Genomic DNA, 20,259 nt, shown 5'->3' with positions numbered 1-20,259 from the left:
CAGAAAATCTAAGAAATTGTTGTAACAATATGTATATTTATGTTTATGTCCACATATAACAAACTATCATTTTTTATTTTTTCTGTTAAACACATCGGCAAAGATTAAATTAATCAAGCGAAGAGAAAGGAATTACCAACAAAACAACAGTTGTTAAATTCTGCTATAAATAAATACTACTTTAGGAAATTGTCTAATCACCACGTTTAAGATTTAAATGTGAAATTATATAACATGTTTGCCAAAATTTGTTTGTTTTTAATTTCCAAAAAAGTTGCTGCATATAATATCCAAAAAACAGTGTTAAGTTTTTTACAGTAAATAATTGAAAAAATTTCTGATATCGACTTTTATTTTTTTAGCTTGTTACCAAAAGCTTGGTGTGGAAAATGGTTCAGTTGCAGATTCCCAATTCTCCCAGTCTTCTTATATTGATAATAAACATAAAGGGGTGAATGGGAGGCTAAATGGTGGTGGGAGCTGGGCTACTAACGAGGGCGTCGGTGAGAAGTTTAATTATGATTTTCTTGGAACTAGCTAACTTATTTATTCTTGCGTAAATTAATTTAAAACAGAACAATCGTGTTTAACGAATGTTGTTTTCCAGCCAAGCGAGGATAAATAAGTTGACATTCATTCATTCATGATATCTCTTTTTCATGAATGTATGTATATAAATTATTTATCCTTGCTTGGCCGAAAAACAACAGTCGTTCTAACATGAGTGTTATGTTTCATACACCTCATGCCCACTAGCGAGTTACCATGTATGTAACTTATTTATCCTCGCATGGCGAGGCAAGGACAGTTGTTATAACACAGGTGTTCTGTTTCATACCCCTTATGACAGCTTACAAGTTGTATGTAAATTTGTGGTTGTTTTTTCAGTGTTTCTTTCATTTTGTTTAATGTCAGATTTAGACAACCCATAAGAAACTACTGGGCTGGATCAATTCACTTGGTCAAGGACGCATTCACAAGAATTTGTTATACAATTGCTTTTTGAACAATATATATATATTGGTTGTTTGGTTCATTTGATTCTCTGTACTCCACGCTTACACTTAAAAAGTATTTACATTCAATTTAAAGAAAGATAGTGGTTGCTACACCTAGCAGGCAAACAACGAGCCATTTACGTTTATAAATTTGCAAGTTAAAAAATTCATTGTTTTTATTGGTTTATTCCCAGGTGCGTGGGTTCAAGTGACTTTCCCACAAAACATACGAATAAGCGGTCTCTTCATCCAAGGTGCCGGTGATGCAGACAGATACGTCACGTCATTTAAAGTTGGAATAGCCAATGACCTCACTTACCAGGAATGGACAGATTACACCAACATAGATGGTGACGTGGTAGGGAGAGGCAGAAATATTTTTCATAATTAAAAGATCTTTTGGTAAAAAACGCGCAAATTTTTAGGTTTAAAAGTAAAAAGTTTTTTTGGTAAAAACATAAATTTAAAAATTTATAAGTAAAAAGCCCTTTAAAAAGTTTATATAAATAAAATTATTATACCACTGTTTCGAATGCCATGTGGCGAGACACTACAAGACCACAGGAATATGTGCAGGTTTTCTTTTCCTTTCACTTATTTAAATTTATGTGATTGATTTATTGCATCATACCATTATGATGTCTCCTTGTACGGCAGATCACGCATATACTTTACTTCTTTACCCAAAAATCCGCCAGATCAGGGTCAGATTTACAGAATTTGTTACACTTTCCAATATTTTACGTTATGAAGTATTGGAAAAAATATTTTCTTTTATTAAAAAAACAAAACATAAAAACAATATTTTCCAGGTTAAATTCACTGGCAACGTAGATACAAACACACCAGTGCGAGTAGCGTTGCCGGAACACGTATTCTCACCCGGTATTCGAATCTACCCGCTTGAATGGCAAGGAGATATGATTGGAATGAGATTTGAGCTCACAGGGTGCAACCCCCTACGTATGTGTTATAATATTTTGTTAGCTCCCCAATTATTTACTTCATTTGTTATAGCGCCATCGTGCGGTATTTGGTTAGTCACATATTACGTTACTGAATGATGTCAACTAGAGTTTTTGTTTTAAGCGGATTACATATTACACTGTGACATTGAGCCGACATTTTAAGATCTGTTTTTGTGCGCTAACTTTCTTTTCTCATAGAAGAAATTCTGGCTCCAAGAACTTTTAAAGTTAAGGTCAAGGGAGACCATATTGCAAAGCGACACCTTGACCTTAAATTTAAAAGTTCTCGGACCCAGAATTTACTTTGTATATATCTTTACTTCCTATAATAATGTATAAGAATTATAATTTTGAAAATTTTTTTTTTGTTTTTAGTTGTTTGTTTTTAGTTATTTTATGTGTTTTAGCCTAATTAAGCAAAAATGTTTTAGCAGAGCATTATTTTTTAATTTCCTTTTCTTAAGTTCCCATTTGGTAGTAAACAAAGAATATTTACAGAATTATTACCGTATTCTCGCAACTGTAAACATTTTTGTTAATTGTTAAAAACAAGATAAGGAAATAGAGGATCTGTGAACATTTTACTCCACAGTACTTTATACATAGGTATAGCTATAAAACTGGATTACTAAACTCTATATTATATTGCCTTGCCCTAAAACACATCATTTTACTCAGATACGTTGCCCTAAAAGTAAAGTTGTTTTATTTTTCAGGCGAACTTAAGTGTGAGGAAACAGGTGATATTATTATTGGTAATAAAGATGATCCTGTAGGTACGGTTGTACAAGCTGAGTGTCCCGGAATGTGTCCACTGCTTACTCCTACTGTTACTGTGTATGGTACCGGGGTATATGCTGGTGTAAGTTGCATTTAATCGATGAGTTTTAATTATTAACAAAAGTTATATCGGTTGTAACTTGTAAGCGGGCATGAGGTGCATGAATCAGAACAGGTTATAAAGACTGACAATTTCCGGCCACTCAAGGTTAAATAAATTAAATTCATTTATTCATACTGATTACAATTATAGATATAGGCTTATGATAAATACTGGACTATATCTTACCTCACCCATACAAAACATATGTTACAAACTTTTTTTTTTTAAACCAAACCTTCAGTTTAAAAACAATTTAAAAAAATTTAGGAAAAGCTAAAATTAAACTGCAGTTCCTATATAACAAAAAAATTAGAAAACAAGTTAAAGTTAAAAATTTTTTTTGGGGGAAAACCAAACCTTCAGTTTAGAAATAATAAACTGCATTCCTATCAACTTAAGTATTTAGAAAATAAGTTTTTATATTTTCTTTTAGATATCGGAAGTTTGCAGTTCAGCTGTTCATGCTGGCGTTATCATTGATAAACTTGGTGGGCAAGTTACCATTGTGAAGAAACCACCACAAAGCACTTACAAAGGAAGTGACGGACACAATATCATATCATTGGATTATGAGTACGACAGTGTGCTGTATATATTTTCTACACTCAGTTTTATTCTATACAAGTTTGGTTCTACAGTATATGAGTAAGGTCTTATGGTGAGGCACGTCATGGGACCTGGGATTTAGACCAGAGTTGGCCCATTACCCCAACATTGTATATGCATATTCTATTCTATATGGGTGAATTCCTACAGTGAGGCACGCCATGGGACCTGGAATTTAGACCAGAGTTGGCCCATTACCCCAATATTGTATATGCATATTCTATTCTATATGGGTGAGGTCCTACAGTGAGGCATGCTATGGAACCTGAGATTTAGGCCAGAGTTGGCCCATTACCCCAACATTGTATATGCACATTCTATTCTATATGGGTGAGGTCCTACAGTGAAGCATGCCATGGGACCTGAGATTTAAACCAGAGTTGGCCCATTACCCTATAATTCAGGGTGCTAATATCGTTTGGGTATGAGCAGTTGACAAAATGTCTGTAGTTGTCCTGCTTATAAGGACATAAACACCTATGTGTGTTCTTGGGCATGACTCTGGGTGTTGTGATAATTGGCCAACTCTGCCATTAATCTTAGGTCTTATGGCAAGCCATGCTGTAGGAGTTATGGCAAGCTGCCCATTTACAATAGAATATACCGAGTTCACCCTCAATATAAAAAAATGGTGACTTGTAAGCTGGCACAAGGCGTAGAACAGAGCACCTGTGTTATAACGACCGTCATTTTCCGGCCACGCAAGGATAAATAAGTTACATTCATTCAAGTTACTTCAATCGGTGCATTTTTTTTCAGTTATTACCCAGTTGCGTTTGCGTTCGCTGATAACGAGAAGAATTGCTTGGCGGGTTGGGATCCGTTTGAATCATTCTGCTACTTAGTATCAGGTACAATGGTTGTTACGCTAATTTTGATGATTTACACAAAGATTTTTTTTTACGTGTGTCTGTTATTATTACTTTTAATTTGCTTTTAAACTAATATGAATTCTGAATCTTTGATCCAAAAAGCTTCTGTCTAGTTATTTTTGTTCATGTTTTTTTAATAAACCTATAACAAGCCATGAAGAACTAAAAACATAATCACAGAAGCTGCAAAAAAACATTACTAATAAAATTTAAATCATTTTTTTCTGATCCGTTTTTTTTTACATTTGTAAAGAATACGACTTTTTCTCTTTTTTTAAACTTGCCAATTTATTTTAAAACCCAATTTATAAAAAGAAGCAAATCTTTCTTTTTTCTTCTGGAAATATCCTTACAATTTTTAAAAATTCAGTTTTATCTGATATTTTGAAAAATATGTGGGCATTTTTTCCAAACCTAATACCTAGCACCCATTTTCTTAAAAACACTTTTTATTTTACTTCCAGACAATGAACTAACTTGGGCGGAAAGTGAAGCTGCTTGCGTAGAGAATGGGGGACATTTAGCTTCCATATTTGACTCAGTGGACAACGATTTCGTGAACCAACTCCTCGTTCGTTACGAAGCAGAATCGATGTGGATTGGGTTGAATGATTTGCGATCTGTCAATGAATACGAGTGGATAGATGGGAGTCTTGTGAGTGAATTGTGGTTTAAACAAACATCTTAAATAAATACAATTTATTTGCTCATTTACCTAATAAAAGTTGGGAAGTTGTAAAGAATTTAATTAGATAATTTTAACTGATATCATTTAAACAAGAAATTTACTTCAGCTTAGAATTTAAGAAGCTTTAGGTGCATTAATGTCGAAATATTTAAGTAAATGTAAAAAAACACGCTTAAATTTTTTTATCTTTGCATTGCGAGTAAAGACAGTCGTTATAACACGGGTGTTCTGTTTCATACACCTCGTGCCAGCTTTATACCATTCTATAATACATCTGCGTAACAGGTAACATACACAAACTGGTTTGGTCAAGAACCAAACAACTGGGAAGGGAAGTCGGAAAACTGTGTTGAAATGTACAAGGAGTCTGGTGAATGGAACGATGCGGATTGTGATGATGTGCAGGTTAGTTTGGTGAAGTACATCAATGGGTGTTGGGGTAATGGGGCAGATCTAGTCTGAATCCCAGGTCCCATGGCGTGCCTCACTGTAGGACCTTATCCATATAGAATAGAATGTGCATATACAATGTTGGGGTAATGGGCCAACTCTGGTCTAAATCCCAGGTCCCATGGTGTGTCTCACTGTAGGAACCCACCCATATAGAATGTGCATATACAATGTTGGAGTAATTGGCCAACTCTGGCCTTAATCCAAGGCCACTAACATGAGGTACCGCAGCTTGGCAGGCCATTACTTTTAAGCCTTTCTTATCATAAAAAGTTATTTCTAACCATTTTTTAGCATTTATACTTTTGGAATTACACTAAATCAGCATATGTTGTGTAAGAAGTAAGTAACTCCATTATTTTGTACAGAAATATGTTTGCAAAGCAATGAAAGGCCATTACACACCAGATCAAGCAGCGGATCCGACCCCTGCACCTGGCTGTCTTGAAGGTAACTGACTACTGGTTAATAAATGTATAAATGTAACTTATCCGCATATGGCAAGTTATAACAGGGATGTTCTGTTTCATACACATTGTGTACGTTTACGAGTTACCATGTATGTAACTTATTTATCCTCGCATGGCCGGCAACGACAGTCGTTTTAACACGGTGTTTTGTTTCATACACCTCGTGCCTGCTTATGAGTTACCATGTATGTTACTTATTTATCCTCGCATGGCGGGCAACGACAGTCGTTTTAATACGGGTGTTTTGTTTCATACACCATTAAAACTGTTTAGCCAAAAGATATTACCTTTGTAACAATAACAGCAGAAACATATACATTAAACTTGTCACTAAAGGCTGGGAACCATACGAATCAAACTGTTACTGGTTCGAACGTAACTTGGTCAAGGAGGAAGACACCGAAGCTTTTTGTGCTGGTTTGGGGGGACAGAATGTTCATATACAAAATAAGTAGGCAGTTTAAATGCATAAAACATAGATTCTGTGGTAATTTGTAATACAAACATCTTTTACCCATATTTGGTAATTTGATAGCAAGTAATAAAATATTATCTTAAAGTTTTTTATGACAACTATAGATGCATACACAAAATGAATGAATGTAACTTACTTTATCCTCGCGTGGCCGGAAAACGACAGTCGTTATCACACGGGTTTAACACCTCGTGCTAGCTTACGAGTTACCATGTATGTTACTTTGTGGGATTTTTTTCATTTTTTTTATGTATGGCTGATAATTTGGACAACCCATTAGTGACCACTGGGTTGGAGCAATTGCCGTTAAGTGTCTTGCTCAAGGACACATATGCCCACAATGGTTGCAGCATCGAGCCATGAACCCATTACCTCTGGGTTACAGGCAGGCGCGTTAACCACTATACCACAGCGCCGGACAAAATGTGAAATATACTTTAAATTACATTATTTTTTTCGTTTTCTAAATCTCCAATTTTTTATTCATATGCAGATACGTTCAAAGTTTCATCCACACAATTATTGGAAACGAGGATTTACGATGGTGGATTGGATTACATGCTGTTGTATCAGAGGACACTGGTGTATCATGGGTGTGGGAAAGTGGAGAGCCAATCACTTATGATAACTGGGGATATGGGAACCCAAGTAAAAAATATATAAACAATTTAAAATTATTTTTATAAAAAAGTACTGTTTCTAAAAAGTAAAAAAAAATTTTATATTTTTAATGCTTCGTTATTTCTATTTTAATAGCAGTAATTTTTAAAGACTTTTGTAGTCTGAAGATTAAAGTATTGCTACTTGTTTCCAAACACCTCAATTAAAATCACCATAAACTCTTGAAAATTATTAGAACAGTGCAAAGTTACTTTCCAAACACCCGAAATGCACCCATTTTAGCATGCAAGCTGACCAATATGTATGCAGTTAATCAAAATGACTTTATTAACTATGCTGCAGGAAATGTTTGGGAATAAATATGCAAGTACACAGTGACTTTGAAGTGGTATTCGGTAAGTGCCAGGTGTTGTGAAAGTCACTGTGCACTTACATATTTATTAACAAACATGTTTCAGTGTAGAATCCAGGAGGTAAATATGAATGACAATTATAAATTGTGTTGAAAGTGACCCCCATTAGCATCAATATAGGCTTGGACCTTCTCATTTTGTTTCTAAACACCTAAATCAGCTTCTTTCTTACAATAGACTAAATAAAAAAATATTAGTCAGTACGCAGTGACTTTCCGAGCACTCTGTATTATTTCACATCTGCTAGCATTTTAATGATTATTCCCCCAGCTATTGACGGTGGAGAATGCACTGTGTTTTATGGAGGGCAGATAGGACATGGGATGTGGTACAGCACCAGGTGTGAGAAGGAGGCTTACAGTATTTGTGAGATGCAAAGAGATGGATGGACACAACCACCTATAAGTGAGTGAATGAATTGTAATAAATGAATTTTACTTGATATATCCTCGTGCGGCTGCAGGGGTTCGTCTGTCGTTATAACGCGGGTGTTCTGTTTCATACACCATGCCCATTTACAAGTAACCACGTGTGTAACTTATTTATTCTAAAGTGACGGGCAACGACAATCGTTATAACACTGGTGTTCTGTTTCATACACCTCATGCTCGCTTACAAGTTACCACGTAAGTAACTTATTTATCCACACATGGCGGGGAAACGACAGTCGTTATAACACGGTTGTTCTGTTTCATGCATCTTGTGCCAGCTTACGAGTTACCACATATGCATTCTATTCTATATGGGTAAGGTCCCGCAGCGTAGCACGCCATGGGCCCTAGGATTTAGGCCACAATTGGCCCATTACCCCAATAACACGTATGTAACTTATTTATCCTTAAGTGACAGGGCCATGACAGTCGTTATAACACTAGTGTTCTGTTTCATACACCTCGTGTCACTGCGTTGAAGCAATTTTCATTGTGTATTGCCCAAAGACACACACCCAAAAACATAGCAGCGCTGGGCCTTAAGCTCATATCCTCTGAACTAAAGGCAGAATTGCTAACCACCTCTACCAGACTCGTATTTTATATTATTTATATCAACTTTATGGATATTTTTGGAAAACCTATAGCTAAGCACTGCGTTGAAGCAATTGTAAGTACACTCACTCCAACACTTGTAGTAAGCGTTGATCGGAATCCCAAACCTATGTATTAAAGACACGCTAACCAATATGCTGGCACCAGACTTATATTTTCCATCATTACATTCCAGCCACTCCCTCCCCTGTGGGTGGATGTCCTTATGGTTATTCCACACCAAGTCCCGACAGTTCATATTGCTACAAAGTTGTAATTGCTGCAGAAACAGACGAATATGATCAGAAGCAATCATGGGGAAACGCAAGACATCAGGTTTCTGATTTCTATTGCAAATTCTATCCTATTTGGGCGAGGTCCTTGACGGGGACCTGGGATTTAGGCCACAGGTCCTATAGTGAGGCTTGCCATGGAACCCAAGATTTAGGCCAGAGTTGGCTCAATACCCCAACATCGTATATGCACATTCTATTCTATATGGATGAGGTTCTACAGTGAGACACACCATGGGACTTGGGGATTTCAGACAGAGTTGCCCCATTACCCCCATGGGTTTCTGCTAAAAATGTTTTTTGTTTAATTGACACGTTTTCTACTTCTTTTTTAACTAAGGGGTCTATAAGATTTTCCCTTTGCTATTATGCCTGGTAGCAGAAGTAACAGAATATTACCAGTTTAAGTGACTGTTGCAAGCATTCCTAAACCACCAGTTAACATTAAAACTTACCTACTCTTTTTTAACTTTTTTTCAGTGTCTTTCTGCTGGAGGGGACTTGGTTTCAATCCACAGCAAAACCGAGGAATCGTTTTTAATAAATGAGCTTAGTAGGTTAGGTTTGTCAAGCTCATCAGTGTGGGTTGGACTTAGTAGCAAGTAAGTTTGAATGGAGGATTGACCGTAACTTATTTATCCTTGAGTGGCGGTGCAATGACAATCTTTATATAAGGGTGTTCTGTTACGTGTGCATGTCAGCTTAAAAGTTACTATTTAGGTAACTTGTTTATCCTCGCATGACGGGGCAACGACATTCGTTATAACACAAGTGTTCTGTCTCATACACCTTGAACCTGCTTGCGAGTTACCATGTATGTTACTTGTTTATCCTCGCATGGTAGGGCAATGGCAGTCGGTCAAACACAAGTGTTCTGTTTCATACACCTCGTACCTGCTTACAAGTTACTGTATGTAAGTGTCATGCCCAACTTATACACCCACAATGATAGCAGCGACTAAATCCCAGGTCCTCGACAAGGAGTCCTGTATATGTCACTGGGCATGACACTTATATACAAGGTAACCCGTAAGCAGGCAAGAGGTGTATGAAACAGAACACCCGTGTTATAACGACTGTTGCTTTCTTTCACACGAGGATAAATAAAATGCCTCACATAACGACCCACATAAAATAGAAAACGTTAACCCACCAAATACACAGGGAAGGAGAAGGTTGGTCGTGGTCTGATGGAACACCTGTTGAATATACGGACTGGAGCCTTGGCGCCCCAAGTGGCGTGCTCGACAGTGGATGTGTGGTGATGAAATACGAACCATTCGTCAACACGGGGTTCTGGAACAACTTAAACTGTCTAGAGGTAATGTTTTATTCTGTTATTAGGACATATCATGGGGCTGGTTTGTGTCCTTAGGCAAGATGCATGCGGTAATTGCTCCAACCCTGTGGTCCCTCGGCATACGTGATAACTCAGGCGCGAGGTGTATAAAACAGAACACCCGTAATATAACGACTACCCCGCCCTGCCAACAAACAATTTACATACATAGTAATTTGTATACTAGCACGGGCTGTATAAAACAGAACACCCATGTTATAACAGTTGTCTTTGCACTGCCATGTGAAGATAAATAGGAAACATTTATTCATTTATTTTGATCATGGGTATACCCTATAAACTCAAAATTTATTTTACAAATTTTTACTCAACTTTACCCTATGAACTGGATCTGTACCATCTAAAATAATTTTTTCAATAACAAAATTCAAATGAAAAAATACTCTTCAGCCTCTGAATTGGGTCTGTAAGCTCCAGAAAGGCATCAAGCCACCAGAACCAACGGACATCCCAACAGGAACGCCTAACTCACAATGTGGGAGTGAGGATGATGGAACGTGGCTTGATTTTAAAGGAATGTGTTATCTTTTCAATGATGGCTTAGAAGTGACGAAATATACGGCAGATCGTGTGAGTTAAACTGAAATATTTGTTAAACCCTAATAACATGTTTTAGCAATTTTTATGATAAACTGTTTTGGTCCCTAATGAGTTTCTAAATTGTTATCCGTATACTAAAAAAATATAAAAAATTACCATTTACAAGTAACATACCTAGTAACTTTTCAGCTAGCGCGAGGTGTATGAAAGAGAAAACTCGTGTTCTAAGGCTGTTATTGGCAAGCAAAAATAAGTTACATTCCTTTATTGTGTGTAAGGGCAATAAAATAAAAAACATACAATTAACCTCACAGGCATGCCAAGCAGTTGGTGGAAACCTTATTTCCGTTCATTCTCACGAAGAACAATCTTTCCTTACAGGTCAAATACAGGTAAAGCGACCACCCTTTTTATTTTTAATTAAATATAAATATGTTTTTTGACTCAAAACGTACCACAAACAAGAGGTGTAGCGACCACGCTTATTTTCTTCCAAATAAATGTAAATATGTTTTTAACTGTAACTTTGTTTTAACAACCATTGTTTTGGCGCTAATCTTCGCAACCGTAATCAAAGAAAGATAAATAAATTATAGGAAAAAGAGCTAACAGCTAACTTTTTGGCCTTAGTCTTAGGCCCCATGCCAATCGCACTGCAGGACCTCACTTACATAGAATAGAAAACATCAAAAACATTTTGTGCTTACATGAGTTTTACTTATACAGAAAATGGACCAAATAGATGCCATTATGTGCTTATCTCTGTGGGCTATCAGTTAAACCCATAAGTGTGAAACTTTATGTTAACATAGAAACATTTTTGGCTGACATGAGTTTTTATCTGGGTGAAACAGCCCCAGTTTTTAACTGACATTCTTTCTCACCCTTTTTAAACATAGCGTGTTTTAACAACAGTTGTTTTTCTGTTGATTCCCTTCTCTTCGTTTTTTAAATAACATGATCTTCGCTATCGTTTTCGAAGAGATAAATAAACATTATGTTATCACAGAAAATGCAGCTTGATAGATACTGGACAGGACTAGGTGAACACGGAGGAACAAACGGGGAATATTTATGGTCGGATGGAACACCAGTTGATTATGTGAACTGGAACACAGGTTTGGAAAGTAGAAAAAATAAAAACAAAATATCCTAAAATTTAACCTTTTGCTGCTACTATTGCAGCTTCATGTGTTTCGTGGGCATAAATTGTCGGCCATAGATAAAAACAACCACCCACAAAGTTACATGCGTGGTAACTTGTAAGCTAGCATGAGGTGTATAAACCAGAACACCCAGGTTATAATGACTGTTGTTACCCCGCCATGCGAGGATAAATAAGTTACATCACAAAAATGCATAACAACAAAAAATGCTCAACGATCGTAAAAATGGCAACCTTAAAAAATGTTGCAATCTTGATCTAATAATCTTACTTGCATACACTCTCGTGCCTATATTAGTACATATGTTATTTCTATACACACTTCATACGTATAAATTGTTGATTGGTTTCTTAGCAATATCTCTATGATGACGTCACCAGCAGTGTAGTGCCTAGTGGTACATATAGTATTTGTATACACACTTTACATTATAGTAATTGTGTAATCATTCATAGACGTATATAGCAAAGAAATTCACCAAATATTCAATACAGGCGAACCGAATGACTCTCTTGGCATGGAACAATGCATTACTATGTTGAAAGTGAATGGTAAATGGAATGATGCAAACTGTGGGTTAGATATAGGAGGTTACATATGTAAAGCTTACCTTGGTTCTCCACCCAATCCACCACAGCCCACACAACCATGGCCAGGTCAGGAATATAAGATATATATTGTTAATATGGTAGTGGGGGAAGATGAGACACTTTTCATTATATTTTATCGTCCCATTTGGATAGTAAACTAAGAACATTTAAAGAATTATAAACCTGTATTTTCACGACTCCAATGGACTGTGGTTCATTGTTTAAAACACAATCAGGATATTTGAATATTATGTGCTAAAGGTGTCCCATTTTACCCCACGGTACTATACCATTTAGGGGTAAGTGTTGTTCTTATAAAAAGTTTAAAATTCATTGGTATCTGCTAACCTCTGAACTGTAACCAAACCCCTAACTACCAACTTCTAACACTTTCGACCACCCATAATATGTAAGTACTAAAGGATTCTTCACTATTGCCATTTAAGTTAAACTTAATCTATTTTACGCTAATATATGTTCTGTTGCAAGGAAAGTAACCGTTTCCTACATTATCTGTTGACCACCAAACCGTATCTTCTAACTGCCAACCTCTAACACTTACCACCAGCCTAATCTGTTCCAAAAGAATATTCACTGGTGCCAAACGTTCTATTTATTATTTTCTCTAGGTGGCTGCCCTGCCAACTGGTTAGAATACGGCAATTATTGTTTCCAAATACATGGACAAAATGGAGTTTGTGACCCGACTACCACTGACAATCCTGATTGTGCTGATACTTTTGTAAACGCAAACCAAAACTGCATTTCGGTTGGTGGAAACTTGGTCACAATCCATAATAAATATGAAAACTGTAAGTTTTGGTACGTCATATTGCTTCAACCAAGTGGTCACTAATGAGTTGTCTAAATTGTCAACCATACAAAATTCAATCACCAACAAAGTTACATACGTAGTACCTTGAAAGTTGACACGTGGTGTATGAAACAGATCACCTGTGTAATACCGACTGTCGTTGCCCGCCAAGACACTAAACGAGTTTAATTCATTTCGTTTCCAACCCTATTTTACTAAACCCTCTTATTCATGATGAATTTTTGTTAATTTAACCCAACATTTGTAAGTTTTTAATCTCCTTCTTAAATGAGTTTTTTTTTCAGCCTTTATAACAGCACACAGTATTAACGCTTACAACAACTTATGGATTGGCTTCAGTGACGCACACTGGTATTACAAATACACATGGTCAAGTGGGGATGAGGTCACTTACACTAACTGGAAGTCTGGTAAATAATTAACTGTATAAGTTGTATAGCATAGGTTCGGCGCCAAAGCACAGTTGGTTAGCGGGCCTGCCTCGAGCCCAGACAGAATGGGTTCAAGGCTTGTCGTTGCCACCATTGTGGGCGTATGTGTCCTTGGGCAAGACACCTAACGAAAATTGCTCCAACGGAAATTGCTGGTTGTCCAAATTATCAGCCATATATAAAAAAAAAATTAAAAAATCCACAAAAAAATTTCACTTACAAAGTAACATACTTGGTAACTTGTAAGCTGGCACGAGGTGTATGAACAGTGAACACCCGTGTTATAACGACTGTCGATTTCCGGCCATGCGAGGATAAAGTAAGTTACATTACAGCATATACTAGTCCCTCATGGCTTGTATGAACTGACAGCCATAAATAAAAAATAAATATAAAATAGATGATAAAAAAACCCAAACAAAGTTGCATTTTTAGTAACACGTAAGCAGGTACAAGGTGTGTAACAACTGCTGTTGCCCTGATTTTTTAAACATGATTTTTACTCATGGTTTTTTTGTTTTTTTTTAACCCGGTTTTTACACATGGTTTTTTGTTAAAGTTTGTTTTCTAAACAAATTATGTTATGTTCCAGGTGAACCCAACCATAGCAACAATGAAGAGAATTGCGTTGAAATGTATCATGGTGAAGAGTTGGCCGGGTTGTGGAACGACAATCGATGCGAGAATAAGTTGCCGTACATTTGTTCCAAAGGAAAAGACCCGGACACCACACCTGGCCAGCAAATCAACAATAATAAAAAATGCCCGTCCGGATGGATGCAGGTATGATAAACAGAAAAAAGATTGCTGTTTTTATAATATAGTAGGGTGGGGGAAAGTTGGACACCTTTTCATTCTATTTACTCAACCGATTTGTTAGTAAACAGTGAACATTTTATGTTGTTCAGTGTAATAACATGGGCACCAGGTTTTTTGAATTGCAAAATTTAGCTTGTTTACAAAAATTATTCTATTTTAAAAACATAAAATGTTCTTAATAAATATTATATTTCTGTGTGAAGTTGTTATTTACATAAGTTAGTTAAAACATTCCCTTTTTTGTTTAAATTACGTTATTTGCACGAATTTAAAAAAATTAACCTGATTTCCCTTTATAGTTTGACAAACTTGGGGGCACATACGTTTGTTATTACCTCGACAAAACAATGAGATCTTTCGAAGATGCCTCAACAAACTGCAAGAGCATGAATAGCGAACTAGCAAGTATACAAACTGCATATGATGAAGCGTTTATCATCAGTTATGTTCAACAACAAGTTGTTTGGTTGGGAATGAGACTTAACAGTGTAAGTATAGCTTGGAGTAATGATCCAATCCTGCCCTAAACCCTAGGACCCATGGGCTGCCATGTTGCGAACCTCACCAACATAGAAGAAAAGTATACTTGGAAATATTTTTGACAACATTTGTTTTAAACTTGTATTTACTATAGGTATGTGTTTTTATACTATAGTTTTAACGACTGTTGTTTTGCTGCTAATTCTCTTTGTTGTTTGAATTATTTCGATCTTTGTTGCTGTATTCGAAGATAAATAAAGTTTGCATTATGTAACCTCTGTCTAAAAGAAAATAATATAAGTCTATAAAAAAATTACCAATTTTTTTTACCCTTTTTCATTTTTTTTTAAAACTTCTTTTTTTGCAGGACACGGCCGATTGGTATTGGTTAGATGGTTGGCCGGTATGGGTAACATATTGGGGGGAGTACCAGCCAGGTTCTGACCCCACTAAGGGTTGTGTGTTGCATAGAGATACAACTGTTGGTGCGGAATGGACGACTGTAAGCTGTGCCGAGCAACACTATAGTGTGTGTAAAACAACAAACGGTAAAATTACAACTTGTTATACATTTTTTTAAATTCGCAACTTTTTTTCCCTGAAAACAGCTAAAGAGATCCCTTTTTCAACATTTACGCATCTGTTTTTATAATCTGCCAGATTTTTATGATAAAAAAAGTTAAGTAAAACTTGTCCTTGTGTCAATTTAAAACAAATAATCTATGTCTGTATCTCTTCATTCACATGGTAACCACCACGCATATTATGTAGATGTATGTAACTTTGCGGGTAATCATTTTATTGATTTTTTTTCACTATAGGTACTTCAGTTTATTCAGTATTCTTTAATTAAAAAAAAGGATTTTAACTCTTCTTTTAATATAAACCACCTGCTATAATACAGAGCAAACCCCCACTACCCCGGCATCTATCACTGGTGATTGTGAAGACCCAAGTTGGGTTCAATACGGCGGATATTGCTATTTCTATTATGTGTTGGAGGGAAAAGAAGGAGAAAATCTGTAAGTTGTATATATTTTTGGTCTAATTGAGAGTATCCTGGCCTAAATTCCAGAAACCATAGCGTGCCCTGCTGTGGGTCCTCACCCACACATAATAGAATAAAAATATTGGTTGTAAATGTACAAAAACTTTGGAATATTTGGTCAAAAACTTAATCTTAGAAAAATTTGTAACTTAAGTTATAGAGGGGGGATTTAGCATAAAATTGCAATGTTTGGTCTAAATGTCACTTTTGAAAATATTAATGTAGCAAATGCATTGTCCTGACACAGTAAAAGCAAGCAAAAAGCCCCATAATGTCCACATGTGTTTGTGTTGTTGCAGTGGTTCATATTGGCATGAAACAAGAGTATGAAAAATCCAAAGCAAGACTGTTAAACCTATAATGTCCTGGTGTCTATATATAATTAGTTTAACAATTACATTTTTATATTGCAGTGGTTCATCTTGGCACGACGCAGAATATGAATGCAGCAAATACGCCGGTCACCTGGTTAGTTTCAATTCACGTGCAGAAGTTGAATGGGTGTTGAGTTGGTTCAATTACACTGAAGCCATGTGGATTGGACTGCAAGAAAATGGAGAAGGTATTAAATGTTTATGAATGGATGAAATGTCACTTTTTTATCCTCGCATGGCGGGACAATGACAGTCGTTATAGTATGGGTTTTTGTTTCACACCTTGTTCCACCTTACGAGTTACAACGTATGTAAATTTTTTACCCGCTCGTGGCTGGGCAACGTCAGTTTAAAGCACATGTGTTCTGTTTCATACACCTCGTGCCCATTTACAAGTTACCACGTATGTAACTTATTTATCCTCACATGGCGGGGGTAACGACAGTCGTTATAACACAGGTGTTCTGTTTCATATACCTCGTGCCCATTTACAAGTTACCACGTATGTAACTTTGTGCTTTTGATGAAATGTAATTTAGAAGCAATGGTAGTTTGAAACATGTTTGTTCTGTTTTATCATGCAAGTTATTATGTTACTTTTTATTCTTGCATGGAAATGACAGTTTAAAAAAACATTTGTTCTGTTACATACACTTTTTCCCGGTTACTAGTTACCATATATGTAAGTTTGTTTAAGATAAATATAAATATTTCCTTTCTCTTCGTTCTTTAAATACCAAAATCTTCACTATCGCTGTTTAAAGAGCTAAAGAAAATTATGTGTGTATGTTATTTAATTATTTAAAAATTATGTTCTTCAGGTGGTTGGTCGTGGACCGATGGCCGACCCGTTTCCTTCACGTATTGGAATGAAGGTGAACCAAATGATGCGGGGGAAGATGGGGAGGACTGTGTTGAGATGTACGGCAACAGCGGGAAGTGGAATGACATCCCGTGTTCGAACCAACACGGTTACATGTGCAGAGTGCCTAAGAGTGAGTAGCTTTGGTTCATAGCATAATACAATAATTGTTTTAAAACTTTTGCATTATTTTTTCAGTTTATGAAATAAAGGTAATTAGCATGAGGTGTGTAAATACTTTTTTAAAAATCTAACAAATTTATCATAAAAATTGCATTGGCTATAAATCACTTTTGCAGCCATGTGATTTTTGAAAAAGTAGTTTTTACTATTAGCATGTTTTTAACAACTATCATTTTGTTGCTATCTGTTTCAATTTATTTGATTTTCGTTTCTGTATTCAAAAACATAATAACACATGCTGTTATTTTTTTACTGCATGAAAACTTAACAATTGTTATTTACTTCAGTTCTTGGAACGGACGCAAATGGAAACAACATTCACTTCACAACAACTGAAACTAATAAACGTAAGTTGGAATAATGGTTGCGATGAAATGTAAATATCTTGAATGTGCCCAATAAACCTCTAAACAAGCAGTAAAACTGGACTTACACAATTACTGGAATAATTATCATGTCAAGGGGGCCTGTTTAAAATCGCAGGTTTACTCTGTATTTTGAGGTTATTAAAATGGGCTGCACCATGAAAAATGTTGAAAGTATACTGCAGTGTGTTTCCTAAAACAGGAATTCTATCGAATATGCGCCTTGTGGTAATGCATATTTTAGTTTTGTGTTCAATAAATTTATCTACTGTTACACACATAGTATGAAAGTACTGAAAAAGCTCTGAATCTGTCCGTGTAACATATATATTAAACTGGATTAATCAATCTATGATAAAACTAGTTCTATTCTATATTCTGTATGATGTCCTTATAAACCTCATGTTCATGCCAGAGTTGGCCCATTAACCAACAACTTTGCGAAAAAAAAAATTCCCTTATTCTTGACAAAATAGTAAACAATGATTAGTTCTATTCTTTATGGGTGAGGTACTTCAGAACCTATTATTTATACCAGATTTAATTCATCACCCAAGAATCTTTGTGTGTTTAAAAGTTACGGGCTCGCAAAACTAAATTCTCTTATTCTTAACAAAATAGTCAACAATGATTGTAATTTAATTTTTTTTTTCTACAGCAATCAAGGCCAACACAACAGGCATAGTGGTGGGGGTGGTCATAGGTGTTTTGCTCGCTATTATTGTCCTTCTTTCATTGGCATATTACTGTTCACGGAACTCATCACCATCTGTATCTAAGCTAGGTTGGTAATTGTGTGTTGCGTGTGTATTGTACTGTATGTAAACGGGTATATAATTCTAATCTATATGGGTGAGGTCCTACAGTGCCGGTACGCCATGGGACCTGGGATTTAGGCCACAGTTGGCCCATTACCCCAGCATTGTATATGCACATTTTATTCTATATGGGTGAGGTCCTACAGTGCTGGTTCTATTTAACTACTATTAATTAAAATCTTCTCTGTCAGCTGAGGATGCCTCTGATTTTTCATCTGGAATTGTTAATAAAGTTTATTCGCTTACTGGTAGCACCAGCACACCAAAGGAAGGAGATGAGGTATTTTACACCAGATGGATTTTTTTGTTAATCAATTTACATGGAATTTACTTACTTGAGTGTAACGATCACCCCTTTTATCCTTATCTTTATTTCTTTTTTTGCTTTATTCATAGCATGTTTAAACGACTGTTGTTTTACCGTTACTACCCGCCTTTTGGCTTTTATAAACTGTCCTGATCTTCATTATCGTGACCGTAGGGACAAAATCACAGACACTTAACGACAATTGCTCCAACCCAGTGGTGACTAATGGGTTGTCCAAATTATCAGACATACATAAAAAAAAATAAACAAATCCAAAAAATAATCACCTACAAAGTAACGTACATGGTAACTCGTAAGCTGGCACGAGGTGTTAAACCCGTGTGATAACGACTGTCGTTTTCCGGCCACGCGAGGATAAAGTAAATTACATTCATTCAAAATAAGTTTCATCCATACAATGTCAAAAACCATTGAATCATAAAATGGCATAAGTTTGATTAAAAAAAAATTAAAAAAGTAAAATTTATTAAAACAAGAGAAGACAAAATAAAATTCGTTAAAAAAGAAGAGACAAAATAAATTTCATTCTTTCATGTTTACCGTGATTCCTTAACCAGGCACCTCCAGTAAAATATGAAAAGGAGACAGGTGCCACTGTGGAAGCAAGTCAAGCTTAAGAAAGAATCGTATTGTGTGCAATATGTTAGTTTTTTACTATTTCTTCTCGTTTTTTTCTGTTTTAACTCACAATGCCATTTAAATCTCCACTTTCAAATTAATATTACTTAAATAACAACAGCTAACATTTTTTTTTAAATTCATCGTATAAATAATTTGTATTTCTGTTGGTTTGTTTGTATTTAAAGCAGTGTTTATTGTGATTTGAAAAGGAATTTGTAAAATTGTGTCTTTCATAATAATAATGTAATGTTCGCTATAGCGGTATATGCATTTTTATCTTGTTAAAACAGTGAAAATGTGCCAAATAAATTCTTTTGATTATTCTAAAAACTGTGATTTATTCTGGCTTGTTGAAAGTGTTTTTTTAGGCAAATATTTTCCAAAGGGTAGTAAAAATTTGTTACTTTTTAACTAATTTAGTAATGAAAAGTAGCAAGAATGTAACTTATTTATCCTCGGCTGGCACGAAAACAACATTCGTTATAACATGGGTGTTCTGTTTCACACACCTTGTGCCAGCTTACAAGTTACCATGTATATAACTTTTTGGATGATTGATTTTTTTGTGATTTGTTAGTTTTTTTTGTATGGCCAACAATTTAGGCAACCTATTAGTGACCACTGAGTTAGTGTTAAGGGCCTCTATATTATTTATTTGTTGCTGATTATATAAATAC

General features: G+C 35.6%; 1 protein-coding gene across 1 annotated transcript in view; it reads left to right on the top strand.

Moving 5' to 3' along the window:
- Positions 1–19,942, top strand: part of LOC149743627 (uncharacterized) — a 33,904-nt gene extending 13,962 nt beyond the window's left edge. Inside the window, exons 22-52 of the mRNA XM_089890272.1 lie at positions 363–503; positions 1,193–1,356; positions 1,811–1,961; positions 2,683–2,828; positions 3,283–3,422; positions 4,215–4,306; positions 4,792–4,982; positions 5,301–5,420; positions 5,834–5,915; positions 6,272–6,386; positions 6,904–7,058; positions 7,715–7,849; positions 8,666–8,805; positions 9,243–9,364; positions 9,927–10,083; positions 10,513–10,692; positions 10,977–11,054; positions 11,672–11,780; positions 12,323–12,484; positions 13,048–13,230; positions 13,538–13,663; positions 14,277–14,467; positions 14,803–14,991; positions 15,351–15,531; positions 15,888–16,005; positions 16,445–16,593; positions 17,227–17,400; positions 17,738–17,797; positions 18,474–18,599; positions 18,825–18,913; positions 19,519–19,942. Of these exons, the coding sequence (XP_089746398.1) occupies positions 363–503; positions 1,193–1,356; positions 1,811–1,961; positions 2,683–2,828; positions 3,283–3,422; positions 4,215–4,306; positions 4,792–4,982; positions 5,301–5,420; positions 5,834–5,915; positions 6,272–6,386; positions 6,904–7,058; positions 7,715–7,849; positions 8,666–8,805; positions 9,243–9,364; positions 9,927–10,083; positions 10,513–10,692; positions 10,977–11,054; positions 11,672–11,780; positions 12,323–12,484; positions 13,048–13,230; positions 13,538–13,663; positions 14,277–14,467; positions 14,803–14,991; positions 15,351–15,531; positions 15,888–16,005; positions 16,445–16,593; positions 17,227–17,400; positions 17,738–17,797; positions 18,474–18,599; positions 18,825–18,913; positions 19,519–19,578 (4,226 nt within the window). The 3' untranslated portion in view covers positions 19,579–19,942. The remainder of the gene's footprint in view (positions 1–362; positions 504–1,192; positions 1,357–1,810; positions 1,962–2,682; positions 2,829–3,282; positions 3,423–4,214; positions 4,307–4,791; positions 4,983–5,300; positions 5,421–5,833; positions 5,916–6,271; positions 6,387–6,903; positions 7,059–7,714; positions 7,850–8,665; positions 8,806–9,242; positions 9,365–9,926; positions 10,084–10,512; positions 10,693–10,976; positions 11,055–11,671; positions 11,781–12,322; positions 12,485–13,047; positions 13,231–13,537; positions 13,664–14,276; positions 14,468–14,802; positions 14,992–15,350; positions 15,532–15,887; positions 16,006–16,444; positions 16,594–17,226; positions 17,401–17,737; positions 17,798–18,473; positions 18,600–18,824; positions 18,914–19,518) is intronic.
- Positions 19,943–20,259: the final 317 nt, after the last annotated feature.

The sequence above is a fragment of the Ciona robusta genome, chromosome 1 (genome assembly GCF_009617815.1).
Source record: "Ciona robusta chromosome 1, ASM961781v2".
Lineage (NCBI taxonomy): Eukaryota > Metazoa > Chordata > Ascidiacea > Phlebobranchia > Cionidae > Ciona > Ciona robusta.
Note: the sequence above shows the minus strand (reverse complement) of the source record. Positions and strands in the feature narration are given on the sequence as shown.